This window comes from Rhinolophus hipposideros (genome assembly GCF_964194185.1).
Source record: "Rhinolophus hipposideros genome assembly, chromosome: X".
Lineage (NCBI taxonomy): Eukaryota > Metazoa > Chordata > Mammalia > Chiroptera > Rhinolophidae > Rhinolophus > Rhinolophus hipposideros.
In genome coordinates this window covers 84,807,388-84,829,859 of record NC_138046.1, presented here as the reverse complement: position 1 = coordinate 84,829,859, position 22,472 = coordinate 84,807,388, and the positions used below count along the sequence as shown (strand labels likewise).

The 22,472-nt window shown below is 49.5% G+C and overlaps 1 protein-coding gene and 1 pseudogene across 6 annotated transcripts in view; one reads left to right on the top strand and one right to left on the bottom strand.

The window, feature by feature from the left end:
- IQSEC2 (IQ motif and Sec7 domain ArfGEF 2) overlaps positions 1–19,847 on the bottom strand; it is an 83,592-nt gene extending 63,745 nt beyond the window's left edge. For 2 of the 5 annotated variants that reach the window (XM_081043378.1, XM_081043373.1), the window contains exon 1: positions 18,945–19,828. In XM_081043378.1, the coding sequence (XP_080899504.1) occupies positions 18,945–19,651 (707 nt within the window). In that variant the 5' untranslated portion in view covers positions 19,652–19,828. Of the gene's footprint in view, positions 1–18,944 lie in introns of all 5 variants that reach the window. The other 3 variants (XM_081043375.1, XM_081043376.1, XM_081043374.1) reach the window with 3 other exon arrangements.
- Positions 19,848–21,483: 1,636 nt separating this feature from the next.
- Positions 21,484–22,231, top strand: LOC308495079 (small ribosomal subunit protein uS2B-like; annotated as a pseudogene). The gene has a single exon. The product of its transcript is annotated as a small ribosomal subunit protein uS2B-like (transcript).
- Positions 22,232–22,472: the final 241 nt, after the last annotated feature.

The window sequence follows — 22,472 nt, the reverse complement described above, 5'->3', positions numbered from 1 at the left end:
ATTTTAGACAGCTTCAATACAATGTGCCTTGGAGAAGGCCTGTTGGGATTGAGGTAATTAGGTGTACTATTTGCTTCTTGGATTCGAGGATCCAGTTCTGTCCACAAGTTTGGGAAGTTCTCATCAACAATTTGTTTGAATATATTCTCTGTTCCCTTCTCTCTTTCATCTACTTCTGGTATGCCCATTATTCTTATATTGCTGTTTCTGATGGAGTCAGAAAGTTCTTGTAGAGTTCTTTCATTTCTTTGAAGTCTCAAGTCTCTTTCTTCTTGCATCTGTGTCATTTCCAGGTTTCTATCTTCGATGTCACTGATTCTTTCCTCCATTTGGTCAACTCTACTACCTATCCTGGTTATTTCATTCTTAATTTCTTCTATTGTGTTCTTAATCTCCAGAAATTCTCTTTGGTTCTTTTTTAAAATTTCAATCTCTTTGGTAAAATGTTCATGTTGTTCTTTGATTACGTTTCTGAGTTCATTAAATTGCCTTTCTGTGTTTTCTTGCATCTCGTTGAGTTTTTTCAGAACTGCAATCTTGAATTCTCTGTCATTTACATCACATATTTCCATATCTTTAAGTTCCTTTTCTAGAGACTTTTCACTTTCTTTCTGAGCTGTCTTGTTGCCTTGGTTATTCATGGCAATTACTGATTTATTATTTCTCTTCCTAGATATCTGCAGGAGTGGCTTCTGCAACAGGTTGATAGGAAGAGGTCTTTCTTTTGTTTGCCAATACTTGTTGGTAGAATGTTTTATTTTCTCTCCGACTGCAGCCTTTTTTTTCCTGTCTCACACAGTAGTGCTATGTTTTCTCTGCACTATTCCAGCTTCTCACACAATGGGGGGATTCCCTGGGAGACGGGCTTCTCCTCTGTTAACAGTTCGCCTGGGTCATAGGGCACCACGTCTCTGTGTGGATGCAGAGAGCTTTTGAAGTTCCAAAGCTCTTTCTGCACCCGATTCAGAGCCCGTATGTTTCAGCAGTTCTGTTTACTCCTGCAGGGACCCGCCCAGATAGGTGGGGCCAGGGGTGGGGTGAGTTGTGAGAGGTGGCCCAGAGCAATGGCAGCGACCACCACCACAGCCAGTCCTGCTTCCACAGCTCCCTCCCCTTTGCCAGAACTAGTTGGGCTGCAAATCTGTGTCTGCGGTCCACAGTTCTTAGAACAGCAAATATTCTGTCCTTTGATCTGACATTGCTACTGTTCCGCTTCTAGCACCGGGCAAGTGGGGGCGGGGCGAGCTCTGCGAGGGTAGGGAGAGGGCAGCTAGTCTCAGTGCCTAGGGCTTCCGTTCTCTGTTCGGCAGTGAGGGCTTAAACCACCGTTTTCAGCCTTCTTCCCTCAGTCTTTTCTCCGACATCTCTGCTGTGAGTGTTGGGTTCAGCCGTGTTATATGCTGTCCCCTCAGCCCTGTGGGCCGTAAGCGGAACCCTAGCTGTCCGAGTTCTTCCCTCTCCCTCAGCTGCGGTAGTTCCGGGATGCAGCGAGCTCGGAGCACTGAGCTAGGTCTGTGTCCTGCGCCTGCTTGGTTCCATTTCTGCACTTCTTCCTTCCCTCCTCCCCCGCTTGCGCGATTCTCCCACCTTTAGGTGAATTCAGTAGTGGGCCTCTTCGTCTTGCCTGTCTGCTGTGCAGGGAGTTCTTTGTGGAGTTATTGTTGTTCGATTGTAAATTCCAGGGGAGCGTTACAGAGGCTCACCTCACGCCGCCATTTTGATGACTCTCCTCAATCCTTTTCTTGATCCTTTGTACATGACATGGTTTTTCCTCTGGAAGCTTTTAGGATCTTCCTTTTATCTCTGGTGTTTCATAGGGGCATACCTTAGTATGGGTCTTTTTATCGTTTATTTTGCTGGTTACTCAATGGGATTTTCATTCCTTTGGTTCTGGGACATGTCCTTGTATTACCTCTTGGATCATTTCCTTCCTGCTGTTTCCTCCGTTCTCTGCTTCTGGGACTTCTACTGTTGGATGTTAGAGTTCCTCAACCGATCCTCCAATTTTCTCACCTTCTGTTGTCCATCTCTTTGTCTCGTTATACTGCTTCCTGGAACATTTCCTCACCTTTTATTTTCTAACCCTCCTGCTGAAATCTTTAGTTTGGCTCTCACTGTCTTGAATCTCCCAGGTGTCTTCTCCTCCGTTAATTACCCCTGTTCCTTCCAAGTTCGTTTCCTACGTTTGTTTGCTTGCTTGCTTTTTTGGTCATTCTTGCAGGTTGATGGTCTTCCTCAAATAGCCTTGTACTAACTGATCATCTCTGGCTACCTAAGGCTTGGGGGTTTTTCTTAATGTCAGTTGTACTGAGGTTTAATTTACATAAATGAAATATACCTATTTTAAGGGTCCTTGGCTGGTGAGCCTTGGTGATCAGTTCCCCATGACTCTAAAAAGCTGACGGGAAGCTGTGTGTGTAGGTGGCGCTTGCCAGGTGGTGGGCTTCACCACTGAGTTACTGAGCTGCAAGCCTGTTCTTGTGTTGGAAGACTCCCAAATGTCATCTTTTGGAGGCCTTTTTCTGGAGCCTTTCAATTTCCCCAGAGAATAATCCTTTGCTCTCTCACGTGATCCTGTCTTAGAAGTAGGGGAGTGGAAGGAAGTTGCGGGTCCCACTGTTTTAGGATGCAGATCCCTTTGCTTGTAGCTCCGTTTCACCCCATCCTCCATTGTGCCTGGTGTACCCAAGTCCAGAGCCTCTTAACTTTGATTTCTACAAAGAATCTACAGAGATGGGTCTGGTGGGGGCAAGGCAGGGGGAGTCCCTGACTAGATGCGGTTGGAGAGGGGCCAAGAGGGTCTGTTAACAGACTTTCAATATTATCCCTATTTGCAGTTCCACACCTCACCCGGCCTTCTGCCTTCATAGCGCCTCTGAATTCTGCGTGTTTATGGGGCTCTCTGGATGGAATAATTTACTTCTGATCAGCATCTGTGACCTTAAGTGTTTTCCCTTTTTTATTCATTTACTCATATTTCAGTGTGATTTGGGGGAAGCAACAGAGATAAATAAATTTATTCGATTTGTTGTGTTTACCAGCAAGCTCCCTTTCTTATTCCAGCCAACTCCTATTCATCCTCCGTGACTCACGTAGGCAAGCTTCAGGAAGCTTGTCTCAATGTCCTCAGGCTGGATGAGGATCCCTTCCTCTGTTCTCCCACCGGTCCTTTTCTTGACTCTATCACTGCCCTGATCAAACTGTGCTGACAGTGTCCGTCTCCATGCCTGACTCTCCCTGAAGACTGGGCCATCATGGCAGTGGGGGCTGTGTCTTAGTCACATCCATGCCCTCAGTTCAGGGTCTGGTCCACAGCCGTACCGAGCAAATACGTGCTAATGGAATGAATGAATGAATGACTACAAGAATGGCTCAGACCAGCCAGAGGGACCATCTAGAAAGGGAAATAAGCTCAATGGAATTGTTCCTGCACAAGGCCAGTTCCCTAAAGCTGTATGTCCACGGATGCCCACTGCAGCATGATTTAAATCAGTGAAAAATGGGCCCAGCTTCTACAGCCTACATTTATGAATGATGAGGTACATTATGTATATCCTTGCCATTAAAAATGATGCTTATGAAAAATATGCAGTGACATGAGGAAATGCTCAAACAAAAAAGCAAGAAAAAATCATACGTGCTGTATCATTTCAACTATATGAAAACAATGTAGAGAACGAGGGCAATACACCAATGTTCCGAGTGGCAATGATGGGTAATGTGTTTCTCCTCCACTTTTTCCACATTTTTCTATATTTTCTAATGGAAGAATACACTAAATGTATAATTTTTTTTAAAGCTCCTAAGAAAGGACAGTAAGTATCCCGAGAGTGCTCTGAACCCAACACCGTGAAGGTAACCTAAGGGCCTGTGTGCACACCCAGTGGCACTTGCTAGGAAGGCAAGTGACTGACCAGAGGGCCAGAGATCCCGAAGGCCCAGGCCCATGGAACACTGCCTCCCTCACTGCAGAGCAGTACCTAGCTCTGGAAACCAAAGTAGAAGGCTCATGGAGCCCGGCCCATGACAAATCACAGTGTCATAGGCCGTATGAGGAAACAGAGGCCCCTACACTGGGCCCCACACTTTACAGACCCATCTCTATGAGGTCTGTGGGGCCAAGGGAATATGTCCATCAGGATCTCTGGCCCCCTCTCTTCCAGACTGCACTCCAGATACCCCAAACCCCAGAATTCTCTGCCCATAGTTCTTGATCTTCCTTGCAGGAATTGTGCAGTCTTGTTATCTCATTCCATCTGCTAGGTCCAACGGGTGGCCAAGGGGGTGGGGAAATAGACGGGGCTTGAATGTGGGCTGGGCTGTCCATACATATCTTAAGGTTCCATATGAACTACAGGTGGGAAGAGAAGGGAGGAGAGCCAAGAGCCTCAACTGGTACCTTGCCTGGACCCCACAAATACAGAGGCAGTCAAGTCCATTGGTCCCTCCTAATCCTCAGGGTTTGTAGAAGGGCCTAGCCTTGGGTGTTGGACAGATCTGGGTGCAAATCCATTTATTTACTATGCAACCATGGATGAGTCCATTCCTCTCTCTGAACCTATTTCCCCACATATAAAATAGGTTTGATAATTCCAACTTCAGAGACTTGTCGTGAGGCTTGCTGAGGGCACAATGGCTTAGTGGTCCTGAGCACAGGCTTTCGGTCAGACAGGCCTTGGTTTCAATCCCAGCTCTGCCCCTCCTAACTACGCGATTTACATCTCTAAGGCATAGGTTGCTCATCAACATCATGGACATAATAATACCACTAACCTGATAAAGTTATTGGAAGGATTATGGTTTTAGTGAATATGTAATAACATTGGAAAATGCTTCAATGAGAAAAGGCTGCTTAATAATGGTCATGTGAACACTGGCTATGGTGGAGTTGACTGGGCCTCTGCATTCCTCATCTCCCTGCCCAGTCTTATTTTTCTCCATAGCACTTACCACTGTTTGACATATTCTGTATCTTCTTGTTTGTTTCTTTTCTGTCCCTGCTTCCCCCATTTACACACTGGAAATGTCTGCTCTGCAGGGCAGAGGTTTTGTCTGTTTTGTTCACCGTTTCCAAGTGCCTGGAACAGTGGGAGTGTTAAGATGTTCTTCAACAGTCAAGTAGATATCTGTCACATACACAGGGGTAACAAGACATTCTTGGCCAGGAGAACCGCTGGAACACAGGCATAGAAACATAAATAAGCCCACTACGCTGAGAGAACCCTGAACAATTCAGTACAACTTGAGTGCAATGTCAGGAAGGGAATAAAGTGGTCAAAAAGATGAGTGGGGCTGTGGTGTGACCCAAAGGCACACACAAGAGCTTTCCTAGACCACAAATGGTGGGAAGACCTACTCGTGATGGCCAAGCACTAGGAGAGAGGCAAAGATGCCTGCTAAGTTCAAGTGCCATCTAAATCGTGACCATGTGAAAGATGAAAGTAAAAGCCTTTGGAAAGATGATTCAGGTGGAGAGGAAGACCCCTTTCGAAGGGGCCCATTTGAGCCGAGAATCAGACCTAGAAATGACAAATAAGCAGGTATAGAAGTCAAGTGGATGAGGTAATGGTAACATGCAAGGAAACCTTTTAAAGGTTATTAAAAGAGAAGAACTAGATGAACCACAGGACAAATCAAAACCTCGTCGGATAATGTAAACACTTTCAGCAAAGGATCCACACAACATCAAGGCCAAGATGGTGGTGGGGATGCAAAATGGAGGCCATGGTGGTTTTATTTTTTATTTTTTAAAATTTTTTCCGTGGTGGTTTTAGACAAGTTCTGGGATGGTAAGGATGGTGATGAGGACGACTGCTGCATACTTCAAAGGCAATATTTGTCTCTCACTTTTTAAATTTCTTGTTCAGGAAATGAAGAAGCAAATATCACTTTACATTTTTATTTTCAAGAGAAGAAAGACACAGTCAGAGACTACAACAAAGAGAGCCTTAAACACCAGGCAAGAGTGTGAACTTCATCCTATAATTGCTGGGGAGCCCCTGAGGGGGCTCAGCCCAAGGAGTGATCGGGTCTAATGCTATCTTCTCTAACCCCCCTCTCCTTTCAATCAGTAAAGCAGGATTTATTTGGTCCTTAGCATATTCTGCCTTCTAATAATCCAAAAAGAATAAAGTGACTATTTATTAAACACCTACAATGATCCGAGACTTGTATTATCTTCATAACAGCTGTACAAGGTAGTTATTATTCATCTCATTGTATAGATGTGAAAACTGAGGCTCAGAGTAGCAATGTGATTTACCTAGAGTCACACATTTAATAAGCAGTGCAGCTGAAATTCAAGTCTGGGTTGGTCTGACTCCAAAACCAATGCTTTGAAGTGCTACAGCTGCGGCTTCCTTCTGTCAGGCCAGAGCTAAGTGGCACTTCATCTCCCATACCAGCCTGTAAATTTGGCCTCTCTCCCTCCCAAGCTCTGGTCTCCCCTCCACACAGCACAGCCCAAGGCCCCCCTATACCATGAGCATTCAGGGAGTGCTTCTGGAAGAGATAATCATTCAAGGATGGAAGTGGGGAGCACCAGAAAAGGAAGGTGAGGTTAGGCACGGGTATTGCAGCCCAGATCAGCTCAGTACTATGGTAAAGAGAGAGGAGAGGAGAGGAGAGGAGAGGAGAGGAGAGGAGAGGAGAGGAGAGGAGAGGAGAGGAGAGGAAGGCAGGGAAGGGAAGGGAAGGGAAGGGAAGGGAAGAGAAAGAAAGGGAAATGGAACTGGCTCTCCCGCCCTCCCTTCTTGCTTCCCTCTGCTGGAGGCAGAGGGATGGAGGTTCAGCCATGATGGGAAAGAGAGTGGGTGGAAGGGGGAGCAGCTAAAGCAGCCTGCTGTTGCAGAAGCCTCAGCTCAGCCTCAAAGCCCCCTCCTGTGAGCTTGGGGGCCATCTCTGGCCCACTTGCTCCTCACTGCCTAGGCAAAGGAGGCTGGGCTGCTCTCCAAGCACCCACCCAAATCCTATTGAAGCACAGCTCACAGCAGACCCAGACCCTCTTGAATCACGGCAAGCTCACCCTGAGAGGCAGAGGGCTGGCCCAGAGCTACAGAGGGAGACAGTGGCAGGGCAGGGGTCAGAATACAGGTCTCCAGTTCTTCAGCTGAGGGTTCTCTTGACTGCATGGTCTAGATGACAGAGGTTGAAGAAAAGGGGTGCTCTAGAGTCTGCTGCAGGAATGTTCATGACAGGGCTGGAGCCAGAGGCAAGACATGCCAATGAGCCTATCCAGGGTTGGGTATTTGGGGGGTTTACTAATAATTTCCATTCTCAATCTAGATTGAGGAAACAAAAGTAGATTTAGCCTCAGTTTGGACTTCAAGAGCATTAATGTTTACATCTCCCCTCTCTCCCAGGACCCCACTAACATGAAAGTGAAGGAATAAAATAAGGTATGAACTCGTAACATTGAAGAGGATGCGAGAGGGTGATAGCAATGGGTGAGAAATTTCGACAAATTTCTGGAAGCAGAAAAACAAAGAGAAGAGTGTTCACAGCGGAAGGAGAGCCAGGGACACCACTCAGGAGGTTGTGGGGAAGGAGCCAGTCAGGCCACCAGAGGACCAGAGAGATTCCAGACTTGGAGATGGTAGGTATGAGAGAGGGTAGGAGTGACCAGGGGCTGAAAACAGGGGGGTAAACTGAAGGTAAATATGTGAAATCTTCCCCTTTCCTCCCAACCCCCAGATCCAGAACACAAGTTACCTGGTATTCACCCCGAGGCAAAATATCAGAGGGCTTTTGGCTAAAGAAATTAAATTACTTGGGATGAATTAAGACACCTAGTGACGTGTTGATGACCCCAAAATGAATTCTGGTATTTGGAAGGCACCCATTATAATAGCCAGCTCCTTGGCGGTTCACTTAAAATAAAGCCAGTGAGTGAACAAGCCAGCCTGGATAGACAGACGTCTCAGTCACACCTTCTATTAACTTATTCATAAATTCTAAAATGGAACATACAAGAGAAAAGGTAAGCGGCCTAGAGGATCAATCCAGGACGTTCAACATCCAACTAACAGACATTCCAGAAAGAGAAAACGAAGGGGAGGAAACTATCAAAAAAATTATGTAAGAAAAGACAAAGTGCATCAAATGGCAAGGGCTCACTGGGTACCAGGTGGGGTGAATGACAAATAGACCTTGAGCTAAATGCTGGTTACATAAGGTGTGTTTGGCTCGTAAAAATTGACCAAGCTATTCATTTGTGATATGAGCACTTTTCTGTCTGCATATTATATTTCAGTATGAAGTTTCAAAAAGTTTCTCTCCTAAAAGTCTCGAAGTAAAATGTCCCCAGAAGATGTGTTATGATTGTCACATGGTTTCAAGGAACTACACACAACAGTAATCAAGCATGCAAATACATAAAAGGGAAAGAAGGGAGGAAGGGAGGGAGGCAGAAAGAAAGCCCTGGTCGAAATATGAAACAAAATAAAAAGTGGTGCGATTTTGAGCAATTCACAGAGCATAAAGAAAGGAAAATTCATTTGATTTTGATGCTAGGAACATTTTCCTGGAAGTACAGAGGCAGTGACTGTGGACCTGTGGGAAGTGAGGTGCAATTATAGTACATTATTTGGTCCTGCAATGAATAATATTGACATAGTCATCATCACATAAACACAATGTACTGGTCGTCAACTTTTAAAATCAATTTGTCTAGATAAAACGCTGAAGACCTAATTATTGTTACAGAACAGGATGTAAATGTCACCAGCATTGCTGGATGCAAAAGTACCAAACACAGAAAAGTGGGAAGTGGGAGGGTAGAGGGGAGATGGAGAGAAGGATGGGGCACTAGAAACTATGTCTTACAAACTGAGTGGTCAAGAGATACTGTGAAAAGCTGATGAAATAAGAAATCACAGTGTAAAACAGCACTTAATAAAGTTACCAAGGTAACAACTAGAGGAACCAAAATGGTAATATAATTATCCATATTTTGGAGAGGGAGACAAAGAATCATGTATTATAAATAAGCTAAATTCTTATTTGTCATAGTAAGAGGAAGTCAATAGATAATGTTTAAAGTTGATAAGTAACGAAATAACCATTAGAGCATGTTGTTTAGAGATAGGAAGTTATCACCAGAAAACCTAAATGGTAAAAGTGGTCCTTCTTGGGGCTGGGAAGCCGGGGACAGAGAGATGTTGGCTTTTTATTATACTATTTACGTCCTTGTGTATTATTTGCCTTTTTCAAATTGTGTAAATGTACTGCTTTGATTTAATTTTAAAAACAAGTCCGTCCTCTTTCTTTGGGCCTCAGTCTCCCACACGTTACACACAAAAGGGTGATTCTAGGGGGAGGTGATGTAGGTGCTGTTCTCCGATGCATGCTTCTTTTTAGAGCAGGAGCAAGACAGGCAAGTGAAGGACCTACTCCTCCCTCAGCCCTCAACTCTTCAAAGGACCACAGTCACCCATGCGGATGCAGCCATCTCCGTTACCTCAGCCTGCGCCACCCTTCGTTCCTCTTCAAAGCCCACCACCACCAGTCCAGCCTCTCCAGGCTTCTACTCATTCAACTATTTACACCCATTAGTTATTTATACCCGCCTGAGTCACCAAGGATTTGAGGTGGCTTGCTCCAATAACACAGATAAGGAAAGATTAAGAACTGAACTAGAAAACAAGAACTCAGAAGAAAAAAAGACAACAACGATGCGAGAGCTGTACTTCAAATGAACTGGTAGCTGAGGCAGAAAGCAAGATCCAAGGAGCTGTAACAGCCTCATCCTAGGAAGGAGGAAACATACCAGTTTTCAGCGGAAGCAACTCTTTGCCAAGCACTGAATTGTTCAAGTCATTGTCCATGGGAGATTTCATGAAGGAGAAGGAAATGACTGCTTTTCTTTGTTTTGCTCTGCTTTGCTTTTTTCAACTTTGTCTTATTTTAATGATATGCTATTTCAATATTTGAATGAGTTACTGCCATGAAAACTGAAGACTCTCTGGTAATATGATTGTGAAATGAGGTATAAGAGCATATGTTTTGGCACGATCATGGATTATTTCATTGGTTTTATCCCCCCAGAATAACTCTTTATTGAGTACCCGCAAGTACCATGGAGTACCATTCAAATGATTGTGGTTAATCCTGAGAATCGGGCATTGTTATCCCATTTTACAGATGAGGAAACAAGGCTCAGAGAAGGTAAAATGACCTAGCTGAGGTCATCCAGAGCCTAGATTCAAACTTAGGTCTGCCTGTCTCCAAAGCTCATTCTTTCTGTATCATACCATGGAGACTCAAAACAAAGGCACCCAAGCCAGAGATACCCTTCCCAAGGCAATAGGGACACGGCGATGACAGACACAGGCCAGCCCTCTTCCATGAAAACAGAAAAAGCAGGATGACAGTGCTGGCCACCAGGCCAGAAAATACCTCTGATCTGCGTCAGTTGCATTAAATGAGGACGTCTAAGGCAGAAAGGAGGCTCGGCCTGGGTGGAGGACAGGAGACCGTAGACCCCAGCTATGAATCTAGCAGACCTGATTTCTGAGGGCCTGAACCAGGGCAGAGGGTTTGTCTGCCACTGAAGCAAGAGACCCTTTATTGAGGTGATGCCTCCTCTTCATCGCTGCCTTCCTGACAAGTCACCCAGCCTCCTTGAGCCCCGGTTTTCTCATCTGTACGACACAAAGATAATGATCCCCGCAACCTTCACAGGGTTTCAAAGCACGATATAGCACATTTAACTAAGGATGCTTTGAATACGGAATTAATACGAGAGTGGCTCTTCTAATCAGCCCCTCTGCTCACATGTAGAGTGGCCTTATAAAAGTCTTCTCTCTCTTGGCCTCAGTCTTCTCATCTATAAAATGAGTAGCCTGAGTTGGATGATTCTTAAAGTTCCTTCCAGCTCAAAGTTTCTTGACTTTTACGCTGGTATTATTAAAAACCTTACTGGTCCTAGATGGCAGCCGCTCATCTGAGCTCCCGCGGTAGGCTGCACTCCCCTCTGTCACAGCACTTGTCATTGTGTTATCACTGCCTTCTCCCTAACAGATTATCTCTATTCCCACTGCTTATGCTCAGGCCTTATCATCTCTTACCTAGACTATCACACCAGCCTCCTCATTGGATGCCCTCCAATCTATCTTCCAAACTGCCCTCCAGGGGATCTTTCCAAAACATAGCTCTTAACAGGTCACCCCATACTCTACCATTCATACCTCTCCCCTCACTTAAAACCCTATATTGGCTCCCAATTTCCAAAGGGATAAATCTCCTTATCTTGCTATGCAAGTGTCCTTATGATCTGGGCTGGCCAACTCTTCAGACTCTTCTCCAGACACTCCATGACTCCCTGTGTGTGCTCTAGTTTGTACTGAGCTGATAAAAGGGCTCCTCCTTTCCCCATACCCTGCTGCTTCCATGCCTCTGTACTTTTGCTTATGCTGTCCCCTCTGCCTTAATCTCCTTTTTACCCCCCATTCCCACCCGCATGCCATCCTTCTTCACCTAGCTAACTCCTACGCATCCTCCAAGCCCAGTTCAGGCACCACCTCCTCCAGGAATCCCTCCCTGACAGTCAGGGTAAATGTCCCTCCTTTGGGTACCCATGGCTCCCTAGCTCCCCTCTGGCATAGTGCACAGGACATCGCATTGCCATCATCTGTTTCCATGTTCTCCACCTAACTGTGAGCACCCTGAAGCCAGGAACTGTATAATATTAATCACGAACTTCCTTCCTACAATAGCACAAGCCATGCCCCCTACTAGGCACACAGTATTCACTGGACTAACCTCTCAGAAATGTGGTAAGCTCCCACATGGCTTCTAACTCCTGCCCTTCCACAGCACATAGTTTTTACAAAGTTATTATTAATAATAAAAATGCCTATAACTGAGTAAACACACACTATGTGCTGAACACTTCATATGAGTCATCTTATTTAATTCTCACAACAATCACCATTAGATGGGTTATTTATGAATTGGCTAGCATATCAGATGTGTACAGTTTTACGGGGAAAATTGGGGGGGGGAAAGAAATGAGGTACTTTTTAATACAGATATAATCACAATAATTCTAAAGTGGTTATATAGAGAAAAATACTGGTTTTAGTCAGCATACTGCATTCTGGAATCCAGTAGGAGGAAATCAAAGGCCCAGATATGCAATCACATTACCCCTTTAAAAAGGCATAAAAGTCACATAGCAACCAGAAATGCATTTCATAATAATGAAACGGTACCTATCGGGTGACAACTGTAATAGATTTCTTTCCAAAATGCTAGAGGAATTACCCTTCTGGGCCACGCAGCTCTGGCTTGTCATCTTTGTTTTGAAAAGGCTGTGATGAGAAGACCTTGGCTTGCTGGGTTGTTTTGGTTGCTACGCTCCACCTCTAGGGGGCAGGGCAGCCTCACATATTACTTTCCATCCTTGCCCCTCAGCTTTCCATCCTGATTGGAAGCTTGATGAGTACGCTAGGCAACCAGGACATTTTCTGATTCAATTTTGTGGAGGGCAACATGAATCTTACACATCAGAAAACATCGTCTTGTCCCCGTTCACTACTTGAGAAAACCGAGGCCCTGAAAGTTAAGTGGCTTGCCTAGAGTCACAGAGTCCTTCCCCAGCGAATGCGAAGGTCCCAGAGAGCTTCAGCTCCTAACTGCTTGAGAACGGGCTTCCCCATGTAAATGCTTTCAACACGGATGCCTGGAGAGAGTACCAATGCCACGAAGCAGTGAGAGTGACTGGCAAATGGTCTTGCCCTGAATGAGTTACCTGAAAAGGAGAAATAAGTCACTTATCCATCATTCTCCCTGTGACCAGTGTTTATTATTCTGCCAGGAAATACAGCAGGGAATGGACCGGAGGGGATGCATCTTATTCTGACTCCAAGACACTGGGCCTGCCCCAGGGCTTGAGCCTAATACAGATGTGATGGATAAACAAACAACTTTCCACTGGACTGGACGGACTGCACAAAGGTCCTGTGCAGGCCTCTTTGCTCCTTTCAGAACGGAATTATCTTGCATTGAGGGTCAAAACCATGGTATGACATGGCCATAGCACGGGAGGGAGAAGTAACTGTGAGCAGGGCAGCCTCAACGTCTCCAAAGTCTTATCTATCTCTGCTACCCTGACATTCTACGAAAGGGGAGACTGGTGAGTGTGGGGAGCACAGACAGCAGAGGCCAAACAGCTCCAGGGAGCACGAGATAAAAGCCACACAGGAGGCAAGAGAATTCTGAAGTTGAGTCACCTCTCACTACAGGAGGCCTGGAATGAAGAAAAACGTAGGCACCTGTGGCCATTCATGCACCATGACTTAATCTGACATCCATTTGTCTGCTCAACATTTATTGAGCAGCTACTATGTGCTGTGCTATGTGTTTCCAAGCTGCTAGCTCCTTCACTCATGCCCACAGCACCTAGCATAAGGCCTGACACCATATGCACTCAATACAGTTCAGTTAAATCACAACCTGAAGGGGCTCTCAATTTAGCAGAGAGGACACAAGATGTAAACAAATAACCAACAAGGTATAAAAAGGGGCCAAGTTCTCATTTTAAGGGTCAGGGATAGACCAAGCACCGGGAGAGACCAGCGAACAAACATGGGAGAGGTGACAGCAGAGCTGAGCCTGGAAACTGGATGAAGCAGCCCAGGAGAAGGGAGCAGCATGAGCCAAGACGCAGAGGCTCTCAGAAGGCTGCGTGGGCTCACAGTGGGCCACACAGGCCAGTCTGGCTGGAGCATGGCCTGTGTCAAGGGGACTTTAAAAAGATGAGATGAGAGAGAGAGACAGAGACAGAGAGAGAGAGAGACAGAGAGAGACAGAGAGAGAGAGGAGAAGTTGGGGGCGGACCCTAAGGGCTGTGCGTGGCAGATGGAGGAGTTTGCATATTCTCCTGCAGGCCGAAGAGAGAATGAAACCATTGGAGCCTCGCAGAAAGCCTGGCCTGGCTGCCCTGCGTCAGAGGCTTGGCAAAGCAAGAGCAGGAGGGGCATCTATTAGGAGACTATGGCAGAAATCCAGGAGGCAATCATGTGAGGGAGCCTGACTCCGGCAGTGGTCCCAGGAGCTCTGCTGGGGGAAGCCCCGAGCCATGCCTGGAGTGTCTTTATGGCTTTACACCACACCTGTCTGTAGGAGGCAACGGTGTGCCATAGGCTCAGGAGCCAGATGGTTCTAGGCTTCCTGCAGTTGTGTGACCTTAGGTAGGTAACCACCCCTCTCTGATCCTCGTTACCTTGTCTGAAAAATGCGGATAATACTAACACCCACCTGGCAGGGACTATACAAATGAGACAAGAGGCAGTATTGCCTGATGGGTAAGAACACTGCAGGAGGACTCTGGAGCTCCACCACTTGGGCTCCTTCCAGCTCCTCAGTTCTGTCACTTATTCACTGAGTGACCTTGGGTTAAGTTGTCCAACATTTCTGGGCCTCGGGTTCCTTATCTGTGAAATGGATTTAATAACAATATCTACATCAGAGAATTCAGATGAAGATTGAATGAATTCATACATGGAAAGCACTTAGAACAAATAGTGCTTGGCACACAGTAAATGCAAAAAAAAAATGTCAGCTATTGTTACATAAAGCCACATAGGGTGGCACCTGGCATGCAGAAGGCTGAGACTCACTCAGCACATACGTGGCCCCCTCTCTATACTCCAGGCCGTCACTCTGCAAATTCAGAGGCCACAGCAGGCAAGGGGGGGACAGAAGGAGGAGCAGAAGAGGGCAAGCCTAAGTCCAGTCTTCCGCCCACCTCCCCCTCCAATGGATATCAGGAAATGCCCACTCTCTTCAAAGCCCCTCCATCTGGGTCCTCAACCAGTGGCCTGGCCTGCCCTGACCGCTCCCTCCTCCGAGGACCTCCGCTCCTCACCACCTTTGCTATGCATTTTGTCCTGGGCACCATCGTGATGGGGGACCAGCCTGGAACTCTGTGTCTCTGGCCTGGGGTAGGGAGGGTCTCAAGCACAGAGACCATGGTGTTGGCTCAGGCTGGTGGCCCCTCCTGCTGTGTGCACACAGCTAAGAAACGTTTGTGGATGACAACAAACCCCATTCTTGCCCCAGATCTAGACAGAGAAGCAAGACTCCCCTAATTCTCATCCAACTCAACATTATTATTTCCTCCCACACAAACACAACGCTCCCAACACAGTGGGCAGGGGCGGAAGAGAAATGGTTTTTCCTCTTGAGGAGAGACCCCCCCCTGGGAAAAGCACTCAAGACCCCACATGAGACAGACTTCCCCAGGGTCCCTCCCTAGGCTCCCTTCCTCCCTCCCAGTGACCTCAGCGTCTCCAGCACACGTGGGAGAGTCGTGTGGTAGACCAGACATTACCCTGCTGTCAAGAATACCAAGCCGGTCCTCTGGTTGCTGTTCCCCAGAGTGAGCCAGCTTGTGGGGTGGGCAGGGGGTGGGGGCAGAGAATGGAGAGTTATCACCAAACCAGCTTCAGCCCACCACCGCCTACAGCAGAGCCAGAGCTGGGCCCATGCACAAAGCACAGGGAACGCAGCTCTCTCCAGGGGGGAGCCGCTCAGCAGTGGCCCCGAGCGCACCTGTCAATCACTCCAGCCGCCTGACCTGTAAGGGGGGCCAGGTCAAGATCAACAATGAAAGCAGGGCTATTCTCTAGTCATCTGAAGGGGGCAACAATTCCAGGGGAAAAGACCTGATCATTGGGAGTGACCAGTAGCTACTAAAAAAACAAACACACAAGCAAAGTCCTCCTGAGACACCAGAAGGAGGTTGTGCCTCCTCCAGCTCTTTGCTGCACTAGGAAGGCCATAGCCAGGGCACAGGAGAAGGCGTGCCGGCATCTGGGAACCTGTCCAGGAGAGATAATGCGGGAGGATGTGGAAATCCTGGGGTGATGACATGGGCGGGGGTGGACGTGACAGCTGCTATCAACCGCAGTAGAGGGAAAGTTCACAGGACTTATAGGTAGTGTGACTTCTGCTGTGTTGCTTCACTTCTCTGAGCTCTCAGTTGCTTTGGCTGTAAAATGTGGATTGTGGTGACAGATGCACAGGATTGTTGGACTCTATATAAGTCCCCAGGCAGAGGGGGCTCTCAACAAGCAGCAGCTGGGCCCAGGCCCCTCTCTTCCCGCTTCCTCCACCAGAGGGAGCCTGGGGACCAGGAGTTCCCAGCCTGTTCCCAGCAGTACCTATCCTCTGCTCATGCTGCAGCCTCTGCTGCTAAAAACTCCCACCCTGCCTGCCCTGGCTTCCAGCAGCAGCCTTCTCACTCTACAAACCCAGAACAGGCCTGGCGGGCCGGCGGGGGGGGGGGGGGGTGTTTCGCTTGCAGCTCCTGTGGTGGCAGCAATGGCTACTACATCAATAGGCCCTCCTAATGCCTGGTGGGGAGGGAGAGTGGAAGGGAGAGAGACACGGCCTGCTTCCTTCCCCGTCAACTCCCCCACTCATTCCAGAGTCATCTCCTCCTGCCCAAATCCTCTAGTTACCTAAGGTTCTCCTGGACTCTCCCAGTTGGTGACACAGCCACATCCTGAAGCCAACAGGCTCCTGTAGGATTGAAAGCTCTAGTGGAAAAATGACAGTCCTTGGAGACAGATGGACTTGAGTTCTAGTCTTCGCTCCATTAGGAACTAGCAGCATAACCTTGAGCAAGGTCCCTTTATCTTGGAGTCTCAGTTTCCTCATCTCTAAAATGGAGTTGCTAATGCTCACTGCACAGGGCCTGTTGTGAGGCCCAAAAGAGGAAATGATGGACGTGCAAATATTTAATATGTGGTTAGGAGAAATTCAAAGTACTATTTAAACCCCTCATTAATCCAGTAGGAAACGTGAAGCCAGGAAATCCAACAAACAGCCTGGAGCGTGCACAAGAAGAGGGAAGGATCAAGAGGCAGGCCCGCATGGATGGCAGAAGCACAGAGCTCAAGAGCAAACAGGCTGCCAGCCAGCCAAGACATGCAGACCCACGTCTGCAGGAAGGAGAACCTGAGCATCATGGAATCCTGGAATCGGGGAAGGCCCAAGTCATTCCATTGGGCTTTATACCCAATTCAGGAATTGTGCTTTCTCCAGCTCTCCCCTACCCCTATGGGGCCTCTGCTGGACACATCCAGCTAGCCCCCAACCCCACCTCTTGAGGCAGTCCACTGCATTACCAGACAGCCAGGTTGGAAAGTTCTTCCTGATTTATCCCAAATTTTCCCATTGCTCCCGGTTCTGCTTCCTGGAGCCACACATAATGAGCCTGCCTCCTTTGTCACAGGCCTGACGACTCTAGAAAAGTCTGCAGCCAGGCTTGAGGACCACAATGCCCATCCAGTCTCCCTCTGCCCTCACCCTACCATGGCCCTCTCCTGAAAGGAGACCAAGACCATGCTTGGTTGATCCAGAGCCTTCCTCCAGTGTGAGGCCCCAAGCCACACGCAATCAGTCCTTCAGGAATGGGTGGGCTCCCAGCAGCCCCGCCTGGGCAGGAGAGCCCATCTCCCTTGCCCCCAGACTACTCTGGGGCAGTCCACACCAAAACTCAGCAGAGGGTGCACTGCAGTGGAGCCCGGCCCGGCCCTTGAGCTGCAGCTGCTGCTCCTGGGGCCCAGCCATCTCAACCCAGCACCCCAGCCTGCTGCCTCACCACGGGGGAGTTGCAGAGAGCTGTCTCCCGGCAGATTTCCTGAGGCAGAAGGCTTCCCCACCCCCAGCCCAGCCTCCAAGAGACACGCCACTGGTTGTGGCACATGGTAGGACCAGCTGAGCAGTGAGAGGAGGGGGAAGGCTGTCCATTTGCTAGAGGACTTCAGACTTGCTCTGTAGTGTGGCTGGATTAGTCACAGAACCATCAAATTTAAGCTGGAGGGGCCCTTAAAGAGAATTCAAGGCAGACCTTGCCTTTGAAAAAGATATAGGGGAACTGATGGCTGGCGAGAGGAAGGGACTCAGTCAAGGTCACAAAGCCAATCTGCAGCAGAGCTGGAAGGGGAACCCAGGTTTCCTAACTCCCAGTTCAGTGCTTTCTAATCCAGCAGAAGAGAAATCAGGGAGCCTTTAGGGCAGCCGTGTGAGCCTGCATGCCCTTGACTCTCCCAGCCTGACTTTTATCCCAACCAGCTCACTATGGTATCTGCACGGAAGAAGTGGACCCAGCCCATGTCCCACCAACCCAAGAAATAGTGCCAAGGTGTCCCAGATAGGCAGACAGACAGACCCCCAGCACAGAAACTGGCATTGATCCAACAAGAGGGACCCTCTGTAGACTTCCCTTCCTGGTACACTGTTTCATTGGGTGGTATTTTTCTTGAGGGTGGAGAGGGGGTGGTCTCTGATGAACTAGCTAAGGGCCAGGCCTCCATCTTTGCTCCCCCATCTTTGCTCCCCCAGCCAGGATGTGCTGCAGTTCCCCTCAGATGGATGGCTCAGCCTCCAGCAGCCATTCTGGTCCCCACCTGCCTCCCGGAAAGGATGGAGCTGAGGCCGCCAGAGGAGACAAGATGAGGCCTGCACTCAGGACCTGCAGAGGAGACCCCAAGAGGCAAAAAAAAAAAAAAAAAAGAAAGAAAGAAAGAAAAAGAAAAAGAAAAAAGAAAAAAGAAAAGGAGGAGGGGTTTCTTTTCCTTGGGGCTCTGATTTGACACCATCGCAGACAATAAACACATCCGAAATAAATAAATAAATGGGAAGCTATCCTCTGGCAAGGATGCAGCTACAGGGTATAGAAGGGGAGGGGGTGATGACTGCTCTAGGCCCTCACTGGCCACGGTCAGAAAGAGAAGACGCCTGCTCTCCTCCGGCCAACCCAGTCTGGGGCTGCATGAGGTGGACCTGGCTTCTCTTGACAGGTTGGGACAGGAGAGGAGGCATGGAATCAGGCACCGGCTTCTTACTTTACTGTCCAGACAAGTTGGAGAAGGAACTAAAGGGGAAGGGGCGGGGGTGGGGGGTGGGGGGTGGTACAAACACACGTTCCTTACTTTCTCTGGAGGGTTGTGGCCGGGCTGGTGCTGGTACTGGTGCTGTGGCCGCCGCCGGCCCCAGGACTGGAGCTCCTGGATGCGCCACGGCTCAGCTGGCCCCGCTCCCGCGGGGGCCGGGACCCCACGCCCACCGCTGCTGAATAGCTGGCTTCCTTGTCGCGGCCCGGGTGTGCTGGCCCGGCCTCCCGCCCGCCCCGCTCGCGACCCAGGGCTGGGTTCTCGTGGTGCAGGTGGCACTGGGCCACGTCGCGCTCGCGGGCTGGGTAACCGGTAGTGTCCTGGAGCGGGTAGGAGGCGTCCCGCTCCTTGTCCCGATACACCGCCTCCCGGTTCTGGTAGGCGCCGTCCCGGTTCGGGTAGCCCACGTCCCGGGTCGCCTGGTGGAACTGGCTCTCCCGCAGCTCGCGGTGGTGGAACTGGGTTTCGCGCAGGTTCTGGTACTGGCTCTCACGGCCTGGGCTGTCCCGCGCGCCGTGGGGGTCCCGGTGCAGCTCCCCGCGGTGCAGCTGGCTCTCCTCCCTGAGATCGCGGTTCTCCTGGGTGAGCTGGTCCAGCTGGCCCTCCAGTTCCTCAATGCGCCGTCGCTGGGTCTCCAGCAGCTGCTGCTGGCTCTCAATAATGTTGTTCAGCTCCAGCAGGTACTCCACCGCCCGGTTGGGGCTCTCGGATCCCGGGCCGCCCGGGGGCCCCGACCCCGCCTCCATCCTGGCGGCCCAGGGGCAGGGGAAGGGGCAGGAGAGCCCGGGCCCCGCTCGCTCACGGCGCCACCCTCCCCCGGACCCAGCCGGGGGAGGGGGCCGGCGGGACGCGAGGGCGCGCACCGGGCTCGAGGGCCCGGGGGCCCGGGGGGGCCCGGGAGACAGCTCTGGGGCCGGCGGCACTGGGAGCAGGAGCTGAGACTGCCGCTGCTGCCGCCGCCGCCACCGCCACAGCCACGGCTCGGGAGGACGCGGCCCACGGCGCTCCGCCCGCTGCGGAGTCACTGCGCAGCGCGGCCGCGCGGGACCGCCCCGGCCGCCGGCCCGCCCCCCGCCCCTGCCCCCACCCCGCTCACCCGGCCCGCCCCCGTGCACCCCACCTGCCGCCTCCTCCCACGCGCCAAGCCGGACCGCCCCGAGGCACCCAGGCCAGCCCCACCACAGGCTACGGGAGATCGCTCCCTTCCACTGGTCCCACACACATCGCTTAACGCAGCCCGGCGAAGCCCTCCATTCCAGTGTCCCCCGGGTTCATCAGGCCCTAGAGCCTCATCTAAGACATCTCAGGAACCTCCATCGCAGGCAGCCCCCAGGTCCAGGCAGACCACGGACTCCCTTTTCCCTTTGGGTCTGCCAATCCCAAGTGTCAGATTCCCCATCCCATCCAACCCCTGAACCCACTATCTCGGGAGACCTCACTCCATCCAGCCCTTATGCGGGCAGTCGCTGGGTCTCTCTTCCCAGCCAGTCCCAGGACCATCTCTCCATCCCAGCGAGCCCTGTATCCTTCCAGCCCAGCCAGTCCTCAGCTCCCCACATCCCAGGCGGCTCCTGGACACCCCACCCCCAGAACACACACATCACAGGCACCCTCCACTCCAGCCAGCGCCTAAACTCTCCAGCCAAGCCGGTGTCCAGACCCCCTAGCCCAGCCAACCCTAGGATCCCCCAGGTTAGCCAGTGCCTGGGTCCTCCCACCAAGGCAGTCCCAGAATTTCTCATCCCCAAAAGCCCTGGGACTCCCCTTCACAGCCAGTCGTAGGATCAAAGCCCCGTTCATGCTGTCAACTCTCATTTTCTCTCCATTGGAAATGCTCTCCTCCATTCGGTCCATCATCTCCATCCAGTGAAACTGTACCCATCCTTCAAGACTCAAATGCTGTCTTACTGAAGCCACCCCTGGTTTCCCCAGCCAGATGTGCTCACTTTTTTTTTCTCCTCTTGACCTCCCACTGCACTTCCTCTACGCTTTTCTTGTGACATTTGCGGGACAAGTGGAACTCTGCTTTATAGTGCATTCGTTTGTGTTCTTGTTTTATGTCCTCTGCCAGACTGTCTCCTTAAAACCAGAAACACGTTTTCATTCATCTTTGTGAGCAGTTTGGGGTAGAGGAGAAAGCATGAGTTTTGCAGTCAGACAAAAATGGATTTAAATTCCACCTTCTCCTCTCTGAACTTCCATTTCCTATCAATGACATTTGCCTCATAAGTGTGTTCTTGGGAATAAAGCATGTAAAAACATTTGACACAGAAAAGAACCCACAAAATGTGAGAAAATATGTGCAAATGACACATCTGATAAGGGCTTTGTACCCAGAATATGTAAAGAACTCTTACAGGTCAACAACAACAAAAACAACCCAATTTTTTTAAATGGACGAAAGATTGGAATAGATATTTCTCCAAAAAAGATATACAAATGACGAGTAAGCATGTGAAAAAATGCTCAACATCATTAGCCATCAGGGAAATGAAGATCAAAATCACAAGGAGCTTTCTGTGCTACCCATAAGGTGTTTTTCTGGGTTCCTGTCATAAATGAAAGGAAAACTGTCACAATGTCCAGAGCCCTTGCTGTCCTGCAGGTGAAGGAGGAGGATGTCTTTAAATTCCTTGCAGCGTCAACCTTGACTTCCAAATGGAACAGCACATCTACAAAAGGAAAAGTGATGGTGTCTGCATCACAAAGAGAACCCCAGAGAAGCTTCTGCTGGTGGCTCATGCCCTTGTCGCCATTGAAAACCCAGCTGATGTCAATATCACATTGTCCAGGAATACGGGCCAACAAGCTGTGCGGAAGTTTGCTGCTGTCACTGGGGCCACTCCTACTGCTGGCTACTTCCTTCCTGGAGCCTTCACTAACCAGATCCCGGCAGCCTTTTGGGAGCTGCGACTTCTGGTGGTTACCGATCCCAGGACTGACCACCAGCCTTTCACAGAGGCATCTTACGTTAACCTGCCTACCATTGCTCTGTGTAATACAGAGCTTCCTCTGCTCCATATGGACATTGCCGTCAAGGAAGCAACAATAAGGGAGCTGACTCAGTGGGTCTGATGTGGTGGATGTGGGCCCAGGAAGTTCTGTGCGTGTGCAGGACCATCTCCCGTGAGCAGCCGTGGGAGGTCATGCCTGACCTCTACTTCTACAGAGATCATGAAGAGATTGAAAACGAAGAGCAGGACGCCGCTGAGAAGGCTGTGACCAAGGAGGAATTTCGGGATGAACGGAGTTCTTTAGCTCCCGAATTTACTGCTACTCAACGCAAGGTCTCTGAAAGGGTAGGAACAACCGCTGGTTGGTCTTAAGCTGTTCTTCCACAGGCTTTTACACAGAAAATGGAAATAAGGTAGTTGAAAAATAAACATCAGTTTCTTAAAAACACCACACATTGAGATACCACTTTACACCCACTATGATAACTAAAATAAAAAGGACAGACAGGGAGAAATATTGGTGAGCATGTGAAGAAATTGGAACCCTCATTCATTGCTGGTGGGAATGTAAAATGGTGCAGTCACTTTGGAAAACAGTTTGTGAGTGCCTCAA